The sequence below is a fragment of the Octodon degus genome, unplaced genomic scaffold (genome assembly GCF_000260255.1).
Source record: "Octodon degus isolate 3935 unplaced genomic scaffold, OctDeg1.0 scaffold00131, whole genome shotgun sequence".
Classification (NCBI taxonomy): Eukaryota; Metazoa; Chordata; class Mammalia; order Rodentia; family Octodontidae; genus Octodon; species Octodon degus.
The window spans coordinates 1,409,970-1,422,681 of NW_004524707.1; the positions used below are offsets into that span (position 1 = coordinate 1,409,970).

Here is a 12,712-nt window from a genome sequence, read left to right on the forward strand (position 1 = left end):
CTGCCCTTAGCAAGATTCCATAACAACGTCCTTAGCTCCCAGCATGCAGCAGGGCTGGTCAGATCATGACTGATTCCCACCTGCAGATGCTCAGGGGCACAGCCCAAAAGGAGGAGTAGGAGTGCTGGAGTCATTCTGTCTGAGTTTGCATGAGTCCACACCTCTGACCGGTTATGTGACCTCAGTCCAGTTACTAGACCACTCTATGCCTCATGTGTTTTATCAGTAAAAGAAGAAATGGTGGTGCTGCCTCCCAGATGTGATGTGTGGAGTAAGTGAGTCAATGTGTAAATCTCTAAGAGGAGTGCCTGGCACATGGTCAGGACTCAAAAAAGATCAGCCCTCTGTCTACATTTTATAGGCTGTTTCTTTATATTTTTAGGTAAGATAAGGGGTTGTGCTAAAAAATTAAAAGCAGGACGGTCATTTTTAGAACCATCTTTATTTACAAAATTGCAACTCAGTCTGCTTCAGTATCTTTATTGACAAAATGCCTACAACTGAGATATTAGCTAAAAAGACACATTGACTGCAGCTTCACATAAAACCAGGATCAGCACTACCCTACTTTCCTAATCCTGTTTGGCTCTGAACATAAGTTTAATTGACAAACACAAATAAACAAACAATGAAAAAGAAAAATTTTATAATGTACAATAACTGAAACAAACCACTTCTTTTTTTTTTCTTTCTCCTTTAGGGTTTGGAATGAGATTACTTATCTAAAATTTGCTATTTAGACAGAAAGCCCTAGGGAATGGGACACTTAAAGATGAAAGTTTACTAAATCTGTCATTCAAAAACAACATCCATAATGGCTTTAGAATAATGTAAATAAATAACCTTGGTAAACATACATTGATAATTTTATGACAAATGTGTATCTAACAACATGCTGAGGAATTAGAAGATTTCTCTATGTATTTTAAAGTTTTCATTTATTTTATAAATTGAGTTAGTCTTGCTCCATAATAAAGCAGTTGTTACCACTGTTTCCAGTACCCATGGAAACCCAAATACCCTGCTCTTCTTTTTCTTGTTTTTTTGAGACAAGGTCTTATTATTTATGTACCTCAGGCCAGCCTTGAACTCATTATGTGGCCCAGGGAGGCCTTGAAATCCAGGCAATCCTCCTGCATCAGCCTCCCAAGTGCTATGATTATAGGAATGCCCACCATGCCCAGCCACATTGCTTTTTAAAATACACTGTTAATATTCAGTTGAGACTAATGTACCTATCATTAAATATATGAGTTGGTAAAAACACCCTTTTTCCAGGAATCTTTTCTTAACTGAAGTTAAAATACATCTATATTGGGCATAGAAGAAAAAAACTCCATTCACTTAAAGTAAATTGAGGTAATTAATTTGATACAGCAAATAAATAAATCAACAAATTCTTCATTTTTGTTTTAAAACAAAATAAAATAACAATAAAAGCAAAAAGAAATCACTGGCAAATCCTTATTAACAATTTTCAAGGTGATCCATGAACATATTATTAAATAGGAAAAAGTTATTATAAAAATATTATATAATTCCATTCATCTAATACATTCCTCTGCTGAGATATCTAACACATCTTCATCTGTAGTCTCTTCTATCTCTGGCAAGTTGCCCCAAAGTAGGAAGTTTATACCTGGAAATTAAAAGGTCATAAAATCTTTAGTGCTCACAATTATCACAACTCAGGACATGATACACAAAATTTAGCAATATATTATTCTTCTATGAACCAGTATCGACAGTAAAGAGAGTGAAAAGAACATCTATGAAAAGATGGACTACAAATAAAGCTATCACCTATCTAGGACACAAACATTCCTTTTGCTATTGGCAATGCTGGGGATCAAACCCAGGGCCTTATGCAAGAGCTCTACTGCTGAACTACACCTCATCTTGCAAACATCCTTTAAGCCCTTTTAAGCAAGAGCTTGATTTTAGAATCTTAAAACTCAGAAGGATCTCAGGAATTTGTTTTCTCAAGTCCTGCCTCCAGCAACGTTATGCCATAATCACTCTATACTGATTATTTTTAAATCTATTATAGTGATTTTAGAATGGTGGTCTTGGGCCATGTATCAAGCTCAGTGGCCTGGCAAACACAAGGTCCTGAGTTTGATTCCTGGTACAAAAAAAAAAAAAGGTGGTATCATAAAAACTCCATGTATGGTGGCCAGTGCCTCGAAGTCTTAACACTCCAGGAGGCTGAGGCAGAAGGACAGCAAGTTGGAGTCCAGTCCAGACAACTTAGTGATAGTACAAGTCTGTCTCAAACAAAACAAAACAAACAAACAAACAAACAAATCACAAGATCTTTTTAGATTAAGAGTCCCTTTGAAGGGCTCAAGGAAAATCCCTGAATAAATCTCCTCATGTCTTCCATAAGCATAGCAGTAACTGGTGCCATTTTTCTGATTTAAATAAAAAAGCAAGATTTTGGCACCAATTATAATCTGAACTGTAATCCTTGAAGTAGGTAGGCTTCAGTCTACAGGCTGTCAGGACAGAGCTATAAACTTCAGGACCAGGTTGCAACAGACAATATTGGTACAGAACAATGACCTAAAATCTTACACAGAAAGATTAGTTCAGATTTCACAGGGAGGATCTGGCAGAGTACAACATGAGACCAAATGCACTGAAGATAACAAGATGGTTTATTCTGGGCACATACTATATCACAGCTTGAGAGTAGCAAATTAGAAAAAAAAATGACCTATACGAAAGCCAAGGAAATTCAACAAGGAAAACAAGTATCAAGCTGTCCAGCTGTTAGGGTGGGCACAGGGCAGACTCAGCGACTCAGGACATCCTGCAGCCACATGGAGAGACACAGTGAGCAAGGGATTGGAGCGGTGTGGAGTTGGGCTTGAGAAGTTTTTCTCTTCAGGGTGCCTTAAGGGCAGGTCTGGTGCAGCTTATGGAGCTGGGAAGTGAACTGCGGTCCTATGTGCCTGACTGCATTTGCCCAAGCAGTACTTTAAACAACTGAGCTATCCAGCAAAGCCCCGGGAGTTGGGTTTGAACCCAGTTCCCAGCACTAGCAGTGCTCTATGGCTGGGGTCACTACTTTGCTTACAAATGTGTGCAACCGTAGGCAATAGATCTAAAAATTTTATATAATGGTATAAAACAGTATGTGTTGCTCTAGTTACCATTCATTATGTTCATTATGTGGTTTACTTGTTTGATATATAGAGACTTACCTCATTTTAGTTATATAGGGCAACCCACTGTGTGAATTAAAAAAATATACATATACATGTATAGCAAATCTAGTATATCACTTATTCCTTCCTCTAGCTGCCCATCCTGCACAGGTACCCAAGGAGACGTGGGCATTGATGTCTGTTGCACTGTTGAAACAGTGGAAATAATCAACTGTTTTGTTGTGAAAGCAATGCAAGAATCTAAACGGGGCAAAAATTAGCATTTGTGAGGGAAAGAGGAGAAAAATATATTTATGTATGCATATGCATGCAGGATGGCTTGGATAATTGTGCTGCTGATTTCTGCTGGGCTAAAGAGCAGAGCTGTCGATACTTAAATTTTTCTTTTCTTTTTTCCAATTTTGCATGCTTATATCTGGTAATCTGAGCAACTAATTTGAAGACAACATTATGCAATAGAGAAACCACTCTTGAATTCCTATTGATTTTGTTCGAAGTTCTGTATTGTTTCTAATCATTTCTTTCTTTCTTTTTTAAAAACTATTTTGTATTCTCTTTAGATAATAAAAAAGAAAAAATTAACATTTGTGTTATTTTACTTATTCACATTTATTTGATGCTAGTGAGTATATAGTCGTATACCATATTTTCTGTAATTTTTTGGTTTGAATTACTTATTGTGAAAAATAGCCCTCCCCTCCCCCAAGACTGAAATCTGCTTCTAGTAACAGGCACTGAAAAGCTGATAAGATTGCAGGGAATATAGGCTCAAATCTAAGTAAAAATTATAACCCAGAGGCTGGGGAGATGGCTCAGTGGAATAAACGCTTCCCTGGCAAGCGTGAGGGCCTGAGTTCAATCCCTGTTCCAAAGGAAAAAAAAAAATTAGAACCCAGAAGAGTAAATGGAGAGCTGAAACTCTGAGAGTATTTGTACAAAATCTAAGGAATTTGAGCTAAGAATTCCCAATCCCTTTTGGGAAAGTGCTGGGAAAATCCATCTCTATGTGAAGGCTACCTTAGAACACAGACCCACAAGGGTTGTTTTGCATCTAAGCATTCTAGAATTTGTAAGACGTGTCTTCATTCTTTCGGTGTTACTGATTCAAGTGATTCAAGAATAGTCCCAATGCCATTAGAAATACTCATATACAAGGCAGCTAGAAAATCTTACTTTAAATCACAGTAGTGAGGTTATAAAGGAGAAGTTTGATATTCTTAGAGTCAATACTCATAGCCATGAAGCAGCTCAGCACAATTGGTTCAAAGGAGAAAAAATAAACTAGGAGATTGAATCTGACAGAAGCGCCACCTTCCTTTCTCTGTTCAGAAGAGAGGAAGGAAATCCTGTGATACATCTGTTTCTCATGGATTAGATTCAGTGCTAATAGGAGAATGCTGGGCTTTTATCTTTGAAAAATTTACCAATATTAAAAAGTAAATCAAAATTGAAAATCCTCCACCCAATGTTTTGAATCCTTTGAAGCACGAAAAATGACATCAAGGCAGAAAGTTCCTTTAATGTGTTCTATGAGCAATACAATTATAAGACTAAAGGCCTAAATTAGGAGCCCATATCCTACTTAGTGAAGCTCAGAAAAGTCCTTGTTTCAAAAAGGCCTTCTTAGCATAGACAGTCTTAAATTAAGACCTCTGAAAATATGGAATTAAGAGCTACAGCTGAATCCCAGGTGACTTAAAAAAAAAAAAAAAAAATCAGCCTATAGAAAACCAAGGATAATGGGAGGGTTTAAAGACCCTGGTAACCTATATTATAATTCATGAGCTTTTGGTTGTGAAGGCAAATTAAGTTTAAAAGAAACAGACAAAAAAAAGAAAAAAGAAATAGATTTTAATTTCCAAAGACTAAGACATACATTTAAAAACCTGAAGCTAGTTGTGGTGAAGCATGCTTAAAATCCCAGCACTTGGGAGGCTGAGCCAAGAGGATCAACAGAAGCTCAGGGGGCCAGTGAGAGAGCTCAGTGGTCTAAAGCATCTGCTTCAGCAAGCTTAGGCAGGTGCAGGGAACCGAGGTTTGATCCCAGGCACCACATGCTACACCAGCCCTGCCCTCAGGGTGGGCTGAACTGGCCAAAAAGAAAAAAAAAAAAAAAAAGAAGAAGAAAACCTACATATAGGGGCTGGTGAGATAGCTCAGATGTCTAAAGTGCTTGCTTAGGCAAGCTTAGGCAAGTGCAGGGACCACAGTTTGATCCCCAGAACCACATGCTGCACCAGCCCCACCCCCAGGTTAGGCTGAGCCACTCCCCAACCCCCCCAAAAAGAAGAAGTTCAGGGCTAGCCTGGGTTACACAGTGAATTTCAGGACAGTCTGAACTGCATAGTGAGGCCCTTTCTCAAAAGAAAGAAAGAAAGACAGACGGACGGACAGATAGACAGACAGATGGATGGACAGACAGACGGACAGAAAAGTATGCTGCAAATTCAAGCCCAGCCTGGCTGATAAATAAGTAAATAAATAAATAAATAAATGAATAAAGCAAGCAAGCATGCATGCTAGAGATACAGCTCAGTGTGAAGCCCTGGGTTCAGTCCCCCAGTACTGCAAAAAACAAAAACAGAGAAAAACATCTGAGAGGTTTATACCAAATTAAATCATCAAGTTGCCCTTTTTTTTTTTTTTTTTTTTCTCTTTTGAGACAGTATCTTGCTAAGTCACAGAACTGCTCAGGCTGGTCTCACACTTGTGTTTTTCCTGCTTCAGCTTCCAGAGTTCTGGGATTGCACATGTGCACCACCATGGCCTGCCTGTCAAGTTCCTTAATGCCAGCTTAGTCTGCTGTATAACTAGCTATTACATATTGAAAACATCTATCCTATAATAAAACTGAATGACTCCAAAAAAAAAAAAAAAAAAAAAAACTGAATGACTCCAAATAATATGAAAAGTATCACATACATCCTCTTAGAATCGGTAGTTTGTTTCTTATAAAAGTAACTGGTATAAAATATTGGTAATAAATATTTCCCTTGACTAAAAGTCTATAACTTATTAATATAGATGTCAAAACATCTATTTTTATCCTAAAGAATTACCAGATATAGAGGTTACCTATTCCATTTCTTCTTGCCTCTACGCCTACTCTCTTTTTCCTTTCATACACACACACACACACACACACACACACACACACACACGACTATCACATCTAAAGTCTTCCTATAATTCTAGCACTTAGGGGGCTGAGCCAGGAGGATCTTAGATTTTGAGGCCAGTTTTGGCTACATAGTGAGTTCAAGGACAGCCTGGACTACATACTGAGACAAAAAATAAAATAAAATCCTTAAAAATTCTGAGGTCATAAAAAGTATCAAGGTGCTACTTTGGAGCAATTAAAGTATTACTTTAAAAAGACCATGAAACCCAGCCAAATTGGAAACCCTTAAATGCAATGATCAACACAGAGATGGCAAAAAAATTTTTTTACTGTATTTTAAGGAAGGGTCTACTACTAGGGTGTTCAGGGTCTCACTACTGGATCGGCCTCATAGTGATTCTCCTGTTTACAGCCTCCCAAGTGCTGGGATTACAGGTGTGCATCACCACGCCCAGTCTCAATCATTGTCTCAGCATGTCCTTTGGGGCAGAGGCTGGCCCGGTAGGCCTGGGGATCGAACCTGCTTGCAGGCGCTTTAATCCGCTGAGCTATTTGGTGGCGAGTAATTTTGGCTACTAGTTCTTACAGGCGACTCTCTGGGAGAACTATCAGAAACTATCTGAAGTTTTGGGCTAGCCGATCCCATTCAGCTCTGAAGGTCTCTACCCTGAAACTGCTGGGGACAGCCACAGGGGGACATCCACTGCATTCTTTTGTTTCTTACCAGTGGAATCCAGTCTGTTAATACCATAAACCGCCTGGCTGTGAAACATCCAGAAGTGTCCATTGTGGCAGGAAAGAAGGCAGGAAGTACAGGGAACTATCACGTGATAACCGACAATGTTTCCACTGAAAAAGAACGCAAATGCCGTGAGATACCATATATGGCCCGCAGGAGCATTCTGAGGTGCTAACGTAAACAGGCCACAGAAGTCGTACTCCATTTCTTCCAAACAACCCCATTGCTAGAATCTTTAGGATGGGAGTTACTCTGATAATGGCTGCAGTTTTACCCCAAAGTAGGAAAAGGGTGCTCTGTATGTTAAGTGCAATAATACTAACACACTGGCATCTTTTCTTTTTGGCTACTTTTATTTTATGTATTCGCTCCTCCGAAGTCAGCTTCTGGATGGCATTTGTTCTGTAGAGAACAAATATAAGGTGGTATTTTCTGTGAAGTACCCCCCAAATTGATGTGCTATTTAGACAAAACATATAAAGTAGATTCAGATCGGTGGGCGAGGCTTTTGCTGCCCCAAGACTGTGGCAAGTGGGGCTCTTACATGCTCCTGCTCCACGCCAACACCTAAATACCGTTTCAACAGATGGAAGAGTAGGAAGACAGCATGAGTCCCTGTAAACTAAACACAAGCTGCCTGCTCTAATTTTAGTTTCAGTGTTTTTGAAGGAGTTCAGAACTAAAGCAAATCTGTAGGCTCTAGAAAAAGATGAAAAAGTTCTTACTGTCTTCATATTACCCTGATGATTATAAGTTCACTTGTCCACAATTTTTTTTCCTAGCTAAGTAGAGTGAACAGACATACAGGGAACACTTTAGCATTTCTTTTTAAACTATGAACTATTTATACTTTGAGTTGTAAAGATTCTTACTACAGCTGGATCTCACCTGCGAGATGGGGGAGGCAGTTACTTTTGGGAGACCCGGTAGAGAATACTATAGAAGATATAAGCCCTCCAAAATACATCTTCTAATAATAATCTGCTTAGAAGGCAAACAGGTAAAAATAGAGAATATTTTTAGATGAGGACTGACTACTATTTGTGCGACTATCTTGGAAGAGTAAATTCTAGGACTTTAATGACCACTATTTTCATTCACTTACCATTCAGCCACTCAACTACAGTTTACTTAGTCTCTACTTCATGCCTTGCACTGTTCTACGTGCTAGAACCAGCTGTAGACAAAACTAAGTCCTTATTCTCAGACCATTTTGCTCCCTTGTTAAAACGCCTTCAGTGGTTTCCCCATGAGCCAGAAGTAAAAATAAAAACATCTCTCCACACCAAGGTCTAGAACAGTGATGGCAAACCCTTCAGAAATGAGTGCCCAAGGAGGGGGACGGGAAGGTAAACAAAGGTCAAAAGCAAAAAAGAAGAAAATAAAATGGAAACAAAACTCTTGTAAATAAAGAGAGAAAGGGTTGAAGGGAGGGGAGAGGAAGAAGGAAAAAAGAGTATCTGTGTATGTTATATACAGGTACAAATTCTGTTTACTAAATGTGATTATTATGTCTATCAAAAGTATAAGAAACTAAAATTAAAATAAAAAGAAATGAGTGCCCAGAGTGTAGCCCCAAGCCTGCTTATTTTTGTCAAAGAGAAAACAACTCATGCCTTAACATCTTTTGTCTTAAAAGAAAAACAACATGTGCCATAGGTTTGCAGACCCTGCCCTAGAAGATCTTGGGTCTAAAACAGCAGCCACAGGAGCCACATGTGACCACTGAGTGTTGAGACGAATCTCCTGCAAGTATAAAATGTAAGCCAGATTTTAAAGAGCAGGGGAAAAAAACAGAAATGTAAAAACTGGGAGGCTGAGGCAGAAGGATTGCAAATTCAAGCCCAGCCTGAGCAACTCTGTGATTTAAAAGGACCTTGTTTTGCCTGTAATCCCAGCACTTGGGAGGCTGAGACAGGAGGATCATTGCAAATTTGAGACCAGTCTGGGTTACAAAGTGAGCTCAAAGCCAGTTTGAACTGTATAGTGAGATTCTGTCTCTAAAAAATAAAAATAATTTTTTAAAAAGACCTTGTCTCAAAGTAAAAAAAATAAAAAGGTTGGGGATGTAGCTCAGAGAAGAGGCACCAGGTTCAATCTCCAGTACTGCAAAAGAGAAGAAGAAGAAAAAAGATATTATTTCAGTAATTATTTGTATTGGTTTCATCTTGAAATAATATCTTGGATATATTGTGTTGCAACTTGGATACAAATGTATTAAATAAAATGTACAGCTAATATTAACTATACTTGTTCCTTTGAACTTTTAAAAATATTAGTAGAAAAATTTAGCCAGATGTGTTGATGCATGCTCATAATTCTAGCCCCTTGGGAGGCTGAGGCAGAAGGGTCACTTTCAGTTCAAGTCCAGCCTGAATTGTACAGCAAAGCCCAGTTTCTTAGGGCTGGCCAGATAGCTCAGTGGATTAAAGTGCCTGCTTAGGCAGACACAGAGACCAGGGTTCAATCCCCTACATGTGGTGCCCGGCCCAGGGCACAATGAGACAGTGATTGAGACTGGGAGTGGTGGCGCCCACCCGTAATCCCAGCTCTTGGGAGGCTGTAAAGAGGCAGATCACTATGAGTCTGATCCTCGTAGTGAGACCCTGAACACCCTGCAGACCCTTCCCTAAACACACACACACACACACACACACACACACACACACACACACACACAATTAATTAGCTTGGATATTTCTCTTAGATAACATTGCTTCAGAGTCTAGGTTCTGACTTTTTTTGGAGATAGGATCTTGCTGTATAGCCCAGGCTTGTCACAGTCTGTGATCCTCCTGCCTCAGCCTCCTGAGTGTTGGGATTACAGGTGTAAGCCCAGTTCTGAGTACATTTGAGCCTTCTTCTACTATTCCCTCCCCTCCATGCTCACATCTTAGCCCCATGAGTTAACATCTTTGGGGGAGGCAGTACTGTGGACTGAATCTAGAGCCTTTACACTGAGCTACAGCCTCAGCCCTCCTTATTTGCTGAGACAGGGTCACACGAAGTCACCAAGTTGCCCAGGCTGGATTTGCACTTGCCTCAGCCTCTGAGTGCTGAGCACAGGTGTGTGCCACCACATCTGGCATGAAGCTTCTTTGTGCATGAGTTCTTCGCATTTGCTGTTCCTCTGCCTAAAACACTATTTCTTTGGTTTCTTTTCACCCACTAGGACATGACTCCAATGTCATAGCTTTATGAGTTGGCTTCCCTGACCATGGTATTTAAAATAACGCACCTACTCTCCCAGCTTCTATTACTCTCTCTCTCACTATTATTTCCTTTGGAGTACTTCTCACTATATTAAACATCCTACTTAAGTACAATACTGACTGTGACCATTTGCCCACTAGAGTATCACATTCCAATGTCAATGACATTTTTGCTCACAAGTGCCCTCCTATTCATCCCTACAACAGCAGTGGCAAACTTGTGGCACACGGCATGAAGAACCCTCAGGGTCAGCAGGCCCAGCAGCGGAGCACTGAATAATAGTGGTTTTCTAAACTAAAAACACAGTATTCAAGTTTAATCGCTGTGTTTTCACTTTGCAGTAAATAAGAGAATTTGGGGTTACAGTTTAGGCCCTTACGTCTAAGGGATTTGCCATCGGTGAACTATAACAATGGCTTGTACCTACCTGTAGGTCTTCAATGTAAGTATAGCTTGAATGAAGGAATTCAAATAGTTGCTAACACATAATAGTTTGATGGTTTAAATAATTAGAATTACAATTTGTAACCCAAATTTCATTCAAGTGAGAAAATTTTAACTATTCTAGAATGGGAATAACACAAAGCTGCCTACCTTTCAAAAGATAATAGCAATAAGTTCTCATCTATGTTTTATTTATAGTTTATCAGTCTTTAACATTCATAATTCATGTCCTCTTCACAAGAACTTTATAGGGTAAATACAGAAGACATTTTATTACCTATTAATAAGATAAAAAATTCAACAAGGAAACAAAAGTTCAGAGGTTTGGAGGTTTAAGGAATTTATGTAAGATTGTATAGACAGTAAAGGATGGGCCAGGGCTCAACTTTGACTTTTATGACTATAATTCCTGTGCTGTGGTCCCCTCACCCCCGACTATCTTATTCTGGGAGGAAAAATTCAGATAACTATGAGTACATTTTGAAAATTACAAAATCATATACAAATGTGAAGTATTACAAGACTCTTTAAAAAAAAAATAGCTCTAGGTAACAAATGGTTTTGCAATGGCTCGCTGCATGGGTTAGATCAGTGTTCGTTGCAGCCCACTGAACCTTTCTCTGGGCTGTGGCATCAACATCCATCTTCCAGACTGAGGCTATTGAGAATATTGCCACCAATTACCATTTTAAACACGCGATGTCCTTCAGTTTACACTTGCAGATTTCGGTGAAATAGCATCTTCCAATGAAGTCCACTGTGCTGCAGAACAAAAAAGTTCACAGTCAAATCTACTTGAAAAAATTGGACTGTGGCCGAAACAATAACAAAATTTATCACCTTAATTTTTAAATGTACTGTTCAAAAGTGTTAAATATAGTCACATTATCCTGCAGCAAATCTCCTGGACTTCTTTATGCTGGAAAGCTTTCTACATAAGACATAACAATTCCCCCACATAAGCAACCACCAGCTCCTGGCCCTACCATTAGACTTTCCAAGATTTACCTATGCTAGATGCCTCATTTGCATAGACTCATATAGCATTTGTCTTTCTGTAACTGGTTTATTTTACTTAGCACAATATCCTCATGGTTCACCCAGATTGTGGCACATGACACAAGTGTTTTCCTTTTAAGGCTGAATATGCCACTGTATGTATATATATTTTGTCTATTCACTCATTAGTTGGGTCAGTGGACATTTGGATTATGTCTATTTACTGGCTATTGTGAATAATGCTGTGAATATGACTGTGCAAATCAAATATTTTTTCAAGATCTTACTATGAACACACACACATATACTTTTTTATTTTTATTTTTATTTATTTATTTATTTTTTGGTGGTCAGGGCTTCTGCACTGATTTACATCTACAGCTGTTTTTTATTTTTTATTTTGAGACAGGGTCTCATTAAGTTGCTAAATTGCCTTTGCTGGGTTTGTTCTTGAGATGCTCCTGCCTTAGCTTCCAGAGTGCTATTACAGGCATGCACAACCCACCTGGCTTGCTTTGAATTCTTTTAGACAAGTATCATGTGGGACTACTGATAACCATACTGGTTTCCATAGGGGCTGTACCTTTTTATATTCCCACAGTATGTAAGGGTTCTAATTTCTCTACATTCTTGGCATAGAATATATTTTTGTCATTTAGAACAAATTTTGTAACTCTGGAGTTGAAAGAGACTCTAAAATAGGATTACAGTATATTTTGCAAGAATCAGTTAATATTTATGAGGTCACTGCACATACCTGGAAAGTCTATTTTTAAGATCTTACATGTTAATTGACTCACACATATCTTACTACATTGGTCTATCACTATTTTATTTGTTTATTTATGGGATTGAACCACAGTCCCCTGCACTTGCCTAAGCTTGCTTAAGTAGGCACATTAGACCGCTGAGCTATCTTACGGACCCAGAACTATCACTATTTTAGCTCTGCCAAAGAACAACAGACAAAACTTATTCTTTAAAAAGAAAAGAAACTGAGATGGGGGAAGGGGAAGGGGAAAA

The 12,712-nt window shown here is 38.8% G+C and overlaps 1 protein-coding gene across 2 annotated transcripts in view; it reads right to left on the reverse strand.

Moving 5' to 3' along the window:
- Positions 1 to 1,544: 1,544 nt before the first annotated feature.
- Fam72a (family with sequence similarity 72 member A) overlaps positions 1,545 to 12,712 on the reverse strand; it is a 13,057-nt gene continuing 1,889 nt past the window's right edge. The window contains exons 2-4 of one of the 2 annotated variants that reach the window (XM_004641135.2): positions 11,375 to 11,452; positions 7,019 to 7,143; positions 1,545 to 1,639 (exon numbers count right to left, since the gene is read on the reverse strand). In XM_004641135.2, coding sequence (XP_004641192.1) covers positions 1,545 to 1,639; positions 7,019 to 7,143; positions 11,375 to 11,452 — 298 coding nt within the window. The remainder of the gene's footprint in view (positions 1,640 to 7,018; positions 7,144 to 11,374; positions 11,453 to 12,712) is intronic. The other variant, XM_023701238.1, reaches the window with a different exon arrangement.